Raw genomic sequence first — 7,835 nt, forward strand, 5'->3', positions numbered from 1 at the left:
ATTGTTGTTTTGATTTGCATCTCTCTAATGACTAGTGATCGTGAACATTTCTTCATATGTTTGTTGGCTGCCCGGATCTCCTCCCTGGTGAAGTGCCTGTTCATATCCTGTGCCCATTTTTTGATTGGGTTATTTGTCTTGTTTTTTTAGATTGCCATCCTTTCTTCTAATAAATACTATGACTACTTCTCTTCTTTCAAGAAATAAAAATAGTTATATTTATTTTTTCTGGATGTTCATGGTACTTTCAGTATTCTTTGCCAAATTCAAAAGTATCATTTCTTCTAATGTCTTCTTTATTCATTGTCCAACTTTCATATGCATATGAGGTTATTGAAAATACCATGGCTTGATCAGGTACACCTTAGTCCTCAAACTGATATCCAGAAGATACTTCTTAAAAGAAAGACCAGCAGGGAAAAGCAAAAACAAAAATGGCAGTCTGACTGGCTACTACAATAACAAGCAAGTTGTTCACTGGGGAGCCATCAGGCCATCAAGTCCCTTCAAGACAACCCCCCCTCCAAGACTGAAACTCAAAGGGAGCACACAAGCAGGCATGTAAGTTTACTGGCAACCATGTTGGTCTAATGGTGAATGGAAGAGGGAGAAAGGCAGCATTGAAGATACGGGTTGAGTTCGAAAATGTTCTATATACTCCCATCGACCTGAAATGATAGAGAGAAGAGGAGGGGCTCATTAGTCTGAAGTATGGTGAGACCTGGGGACTCCTGAGCCAATGAACAAGAATACAGCCACAGAGGGCTAGAGCTGAGACTGAAGCATCCATCTGATATGAATTGAGGGGAGATGCATAAGAACATCCAAACTTGCAGATAGTCCCCATTTAACCTAGCCTCAATGGCTTGATAATCAGAACTTGACTAGAGGAAGATAAAAAAAAAAAAAAAAAAAAAAAAAAGTTTTGATAAAGGAAACGAGTGTAAATTGCTACAATTTGATGAACTTGATCTACACTTATGGATGTAGTAGCTCAAAATACCAACTGAGAGGGAAGGTGTCTTCACATCATGTATTATTCCTCTCCCCTCTGTACACAAGGTTGATAGGGACAGGCAATCTAAATGGCTACCTAAAATTAGGGGGATGGGAATACTATAAAGGCAAGAGAAGACTGACTTACAAGTTTTCAAGAGGGAGTTTAGTTTCAGAGTGTGCAGGGGAAGGTAGAGTCCCCACTGAACAGTTTTCATCTATTCTAGATGGGTCTGGTGAAAGGAGATGGGGATAAGATTCTTATGATTCAATAGTGAGTGATTGTTATCGTGATGAACTGCGATTGTCACAACTGTAAAGGTAGAAGTTTTGTAATATAAAGGAGGAGTAGTTAATCGTACACTCCAGGAACAGAGGACAGTAGGACCATCAAGGAAGAAGAACATGAGCAGAATGTGGGACCTTATCCAGAGAAGCAGCTACCCCAGAGATGGAAGCAGAGATGATGACATGGAGAGATAGAGAAATTGAAGACTCTAGACTCATGGAAATTGAAGACTCTAGACTCATAGAGCTCTAGTAGTGTAGTGGTTACGAATCGGGCTGCAAACCTTAAGGCCAACAGTTCGAAACTACCAGCTGTTCCACGGGAGAAAGATGAGACGTTCTGCTCCCATAAATATTTACAGCCTCGGAAACCCTGTACAGGGTCGCTATGGGTGGGAACCGACTCGACGGCCCTTAACAACAACAGATTCATGGAAAGAGAAAGGGCTGTGTGCTGGCAGGCTTGCAAAATGTACCCTTTGATTGCTTAAATAATTATATATTCCTGTGTATTCTTGTGTGCATCCAAAAAAGGAAATACACATTAGCTTAAATATTTTGCAGGATTCACAATAGATTTTTGTCCATTTTATCCAAGAATTACTAAAAGTATAACCAAATACTTCATGTAGCTGGGGAAGTCCATGAATATTTTTTACTTAAAAACAAACAAAATCCTCATTAAGCTAGAAGTTCTTTGATCTCAAAAGCATTCCCTCTATATATGTCTGTGCCTTCACATCTTATACTCAATACATATTTATTACTTATCGAGTGGAAAATGAATAACTTATACAAATTGTTGGAAATATCATTCTGGGTAGTCAATGAGACCTTGCCACTGGAGCACTACAGGAACTAGACTTCAAGAATCTCAACCTTTTAAGCTACCAGTTGTTGTTGAGTGACCCCAGGAATGTCAGAGGAACACTGAGCCCCATAGTTTTCAATATCTGATTTTTTTGAAAGCAGATTGCTAGGCCTTTCTTCCGGGGCACCCCTGGGTAGACTTGAACCTCCAACCTTTGAGCTATCAGTGAGCACATTAACTGTTTGCACTACCTAGTGATTCCTCAACCTTATAGGGGCCCTAACTGGTAACAGGGGAAATTGAGAACCAACATTTTTCACCACCTCTGAGATCAAGGATAGTTACATAGTAAACACTATGTGATTGGTCAGGAAAACATGCCAACCTCAAGATTTCATTTTTTGTTTTTTGCAGATCAGGATGCCCACACTCATACCTTTATGTGTAGATAGGCATACACAAACACCCATATCCAGGTTCCCCTGAATTCCAACTTAAAACGACCTCATAGAACACAGTAGAACTGGCCCCATAGGGTTTCCAAGGCTGTAAATCTTTATGGAAGCAGACTGCCACATCTTTCTGGTGGATTTGAACAACTTACATTTTGGTCTACAGTTCAACACCTTAGCCACTGCACCAGCAGGGTTTCTTACTCTACCCAAGACGTAGATGAAAATGAATCTTATTTTCAGTGACTCAGAGCAACTGTTTAAATGAATCATTGACAGACTGCCTATAAAAGTATAAAGCCCTTCCCTCATAGTGCTGTACTCTGATTTACAAGTGTTGAACACAGAGTCTTCATTTTTGTTTGTTTCAAGCTTCGTTGTTGTTGTTAAGTGTTGTTGAGTCAGTTCTGACTCATAGGACAAGGAGCAGGTGGCCAATTTGAACCACTGACCTTGTGATTCAAACTGACCTTGTGGTTCAGTGCTCTATTCCACAGCGCCACCCAGGACTCCTTTCAGGCTTCATGTTGCTATTAAGTGCCATCGAGTCTATTCCAACCCATAGCAACCCTGTATAGGGTTTCCAAGGAGCAACTGGTGAGCTTGAACTGCTGGACTTTCAGTTCAAACCAACTTTGCAGTCCAGTGCATTAACCCATAGTGCCACACACCTGTAAACCTGTATAAGTGGACCTTCTACTGTTGTAGGGGAAAAGAAGAGCACTGATTTTTTTTTTTTTGTAAATGGAGTCAGCATTTATTATCAGCTCATAAGTAAGAATCACTGAACTATACCCAAAGAAAGACCAAAGAGTGAGCTGAATGTTGAAGGCATCATGTTTGATATACTAACATAGGAAAGAATGTTTTTCAGTCTCCAGACCCGACTCCTAATCTTAATGTGTGATACTGGTAGATGAAAAAGAAGAGTGTGGATGACAGCCTGCTTTACCATCTCTGTTGGGAAACCAGTTTACAGTATATGTCATTCAATAGTGACTTGATTTGGGACTACAAAATATATTCATATTGAGAAGATAACTACACTAGCCTTGTTTAGAAAATCATACCCCAAGCTTTTTTCACTTCTAGGAAAGGGTTTGGGTGTCTCGCTCTAAGCTCAACTTATATCTATAAAAAGAGAAAGCTTCCAGACTGATGGACTTCTCTAACTTCCTTTACTTTTCTCACTGCAGTTTCTTCAAGAAGATGAAATGGAAAAACTTGAGGAGCTTGTCGAAAAATACCCTTGTGCCTTCCCTCGCTGGGTTGGGCCATTTCAGGCATTTTTGTATATCTATGATCCAGACTATGCAAAGACCCTTCTGAGCAGAACAGGTAAGAAAAGAGACAGATCTCTTACCCTAATCTCCTAGAAGTGGTATGCCCTGAACACAAAGGCAGAATTCTAAAGGATGCAAACAATTCCTGAGGCAAAGGTTAGTATCAGCCTATTAAGAGACATTGAAGAAAGTATAGAAAGGATTCTACAAATACTGAAGGAAATTCCCAAATCTTCCCCAATTCCTTGTCTAGTTCAAGACTCCCCTTAAAGTCCAGTTGGCCATCACCAGATATTCCAGAACCAGAGACTTCCTTTGTTTCTTGGTTTTGTCATTTTAGCAACAGTAACAACCCCCAGCCATATCGTTGAATTCATGTCTTCAGAGGAAACCAAGAGCAGCTCCTTCACCTGCTGGTTCAGTTTGTAAACCTGGATGCTAAATTGCTCATTTATCAGTCTAACCTCTTTACTGTGGTCTAAATTTTGTTTTTCTTTTAGGCATATTTCTCAACTGTGTTCTCTTTTAGGGTATGAGTCATCTACCTACATCATCCAATTCTTTTTCATAGGTGGATAATCTTATACAGTAGTATAAAACTAAAATGTCTTTTTTTTTGCTCTATTGATTTTGTACAACCAAGGTGCCTTATTCTAATATTTATTTCTTAGTCTGTTCTTATCACCCTTAATAAAACATAATAAAATAAAATGTACTTTTCCTGAAAGTCTCTGTGTTTCCCAGTCTAATGGTCTCATGCTCACCTCTTAAAGGATAAGATATGAAAAACACCTCCAGGTCTGTGTTCACAAGACCATCAAGAAGCATTTGCATCTTTCTCTCTGGTGCCTGCTGGACTCTGTTCTAATAATCTGTTTTCCAAAACGGAGATGATGTGTTTTCTGTTCCACAAGTCACTAAGTAGCACAGTGTTTTATACATGACTGCAAACTGTTAAGGTTGGCGATTTGAGCCCACCCAGTGCTACTGCACCAGTCATTGAAGAAGGCTATCATGTTTAGTAAAGTGGAAGGTCAGAGAAAAAGAGGAAGACCCCTAATGAGATGGATTGGCCAAGTGGCAGCATTGATGAACTCAAGCATGACAACAGTAGTGAGGATGGCCCAGGATCGGGCAATGTTTTGTTCTGCTGTGCATAAGGTCGCTATGCATTGGTACCAATTCGATGGCACCTAACAACAACAACAGTGCTACTGCAGAAGAAAGGGACTGGTCATCTGCTTCCATTAAGATTACAACAACAACAACAAATCCTTTGGAGCAATTCTGTTCTGTACAGATGGGATCACCATGATTTGTAATCAACTTCAAGGAAACAAGAACCTACTGTACCAACTCCTGTGATGGGAACTTTGCAACCCTCTGGAAACCTTTGTTTCTGCTAGAGGGAAAGTAAACAAGGGAAGAATTTGAGTTTGCTTGCCTGTTTGTTTTATGGGCATTGCTCTTCTCTGATTCCTAAATCAGAGTTTGTCGTTCCCCAAGCTTGCCAACAGCTGTAGGGAGAGAACATTGACTTCTTTTTGCTCACTATTTGTAGTTGCTATTCTTATTAAGTGCTGTCAGGTCGGTTCTGACTCATAATGACCCTGTATAGGGTTTCTGATTTGTAGTTAGTACAGACAAATTGAGATTGACTGGTAATTTCTTCCCAATGCTGTCTGTTTCCTGCAGATTCCAAGTCCCAGTTTCCGAACCAGTTCTTGAGTCCATGTACTGGTATGTATTGGTATCCTCGCTCTGCAAATGAGAGGCGCAACCCAAATAAAAGTGGATTTCTGCTCTTGCCTAAGCAAGTCCCCTTCCCACAGTGGACATTTTGAAGAAACTCAAATCTGACTTAAAAAACATTAAGAGTAAGATAGATCTAGACTGAAAGTTATCTAGAAGAAAGGCAAAGAGGAGCTATAAAGTGTTTAAAAATCATCAGAACTCAAAGAAATTGAAATGTAAAGTTTATCCTGAGCAGTTGTTGCATAGAGAGAGATCATTCTGATCCTCACCCCCTCCAAAAGATAAAGTAGGCTAGTTACAAAGAGACTGATAAAGTGAAGAGGAGGGAGAAGAGAATATTGACCACTAGTTAATCTTGAAAATGATCAAATGTATCCTGGTGCTGGTGATGGTTTGCCCCTTTATATTGAGATCAGTTGATGGTATGATACCTTTTGACATTTAAATTAGGCAAGCCAGTCTTCAACTATGGGGTGGGGGAGGGGAAGATGAACAACTTTGGGTGAAAAAAAAAACATGTCAAGATAAATTTGGGGTGAGAAATTTTTACATTTCCCCCCTTTATGTTATATTATAATATGATACTTGATTTCATGGGGGCTGTAAACTTAAAATTGAAGTAAAGTTTCTGTATTAATTTTTCTCTTTGACAAAAGATCAGCATAGACAACTTCCTAGAAGCCCTTATCCATTTGCATCCCCAGAGTCTCATTCTCAAGGTAGCTTAGGAGTGATTCTGTTGCCTCTCTGTAAAACTACAGCCTCACCATCCCTTTCTTCTCTTTTCTGGGATCTTTTTCTTTCTATTAAAAGTTTTTTCTTCCAATGAGCAAAATATGTGAAGCTTTAAAGTACAATTTGACAATATTCCTTGAACAGATAAATTAAGCCCTGCAGTGTTATGTTGGAAAGAATATGGCTTTGGATTCAGAATCACTTACATGAGTTTGTGAATCCAGGCCCCCTCTGATTAGTTGAGTGTGATCCTGGAGAAGGTACTTACTCTCTCTAAGTTTCAGTTTCTTCGTCTCAGAAAATGAGAATGAGAGTTACATCTCTATGCTGGTGTGGAGATTAAATGAGACACATATAGTATAATGCCTGATATTGTACCATTGTGAACCATGTATAGCAAGACTCGTATGTTGTAAGAACTCAATCTATGATGGCAGTTATATATTAATAACATTTTTAAGTCTTTATAAACCAAATCTTCAGTGGTTTCCTTAGCAATAGAATGATGTGAAGGATTAGCTTTAGTAAGTGTTTCTGCTTTGTGTCAGTCACAGGTGTGAAGACCACAGACCAAGGCTCAGGGAGATGTCTGGTATCAGAGTAGACACCCTTGTTTAATTCCTTGTGCATTTTGTGTTCACAATTGTAGTAGAGAAACATCCTGGACTCTGCTTAAAGTTAAAAAGAAAACAAAAACAGAGGTTCATTGAGGGATACAGATGGTCCAGACCAGGAAGATATCCAAATTCACAAAATGAAACTGACTCTTCAGCCAAAGAGAACAAATACATTTTTGTTTAATCAGAGCAGGAACTAAAAGTTGCAAAGTCATAATTGATTAAAAGACAATCAGGGAAGACAAAGGTGGGATATCCATAAGCAGGGATTTGGCAGGAATAAGTGACTGGCACATAAGTGAGAATGTCTGATTGGCTAAAAGTACGTGCCCTTTAGGTTTTACAGGGTGATTACCATACAGTGACAGGAAAAGTGTTTCTGGTAGCGTGTCAGCTAAATTACTTCCTCAATCATGTCTGTTTCTAGGGGTCCATCATAAAGGTTTACTAATAATGCTGTGCATCATGACCTTTTCTAGTATAAACAACCACATCTTGCATCTGACCATAGTGAAAAGACCCTTTGGAAATTGTGAACTATTGCATCTGCCAGACCTGAGAAGAGTAATGTCTTCTTTGAGATAGATGGTTATGTCTGCATCAAGGTTAAAGGGCCTGCTGCTTGAAAAGACAGCTTTTAAATTCAGCATGGATTGTAGACTCACGCCAAGCATCTATGCACAGTGTAGTTTATGTTTCGGTTCCGGGTGGAGAGAAAATATTTGTCTTGTTTCTATTATGAGCTAAGGACTCAGCTTAGTGCCTTATAATCAAGGAAGATTCAATAAGTTGCTGGAAATATATAATTGAAAGATAATAGAAGTTTTCCAGGAACATTTTTAAGTCCCTTCATATATGGTGGCTGTGTGTCGTGGAGTCGGTTCCAACTCATAGAGAC

General features: G+C 39.3%; 1 protein-coding gene across 1 annotated transcript in view; it reads left to right on the forward strand.

The window, feature by feature from the left end:
• The window catches only part of LOC102825562 (cytochrome P450 4X1-like), a 70,652-nt gene that overhangs the window by 28,695 nt on the left and 34,122 nt on the right, over positions 1-7,835 (forward strand). Inside the window, exons 2-3 of the mRNA XM_006839728.1 lie at positions 3,744-3,885; positions 5,526-5,570. Of these exons, the coding sequence (XP_006839791.1) occupies positions 3,744-3,885; positions 5,526-5,570 (187 nt within the window). The remainder of the gene's footprint in view (positions 1-3,743; positions 3,886-5,525; positions 5,571-7,835) is intronic.

Source organism: Chrysochloris asiatica, unplaced genomic scaffold, assembly GCF_000296735.1.
Source record: "Chrysochloris asiatica unplaced genomic scaffold, ChrAsi1.0 scaffold00026, whole genome shotgun sequence".
NCBI classification, from domain to species: Eukaryota; Metazoa; Chordata; class Mammalia; order Afrosoricida; family Chrysochloridae; genus Chrysochloris; species Chrysochloris asiatica.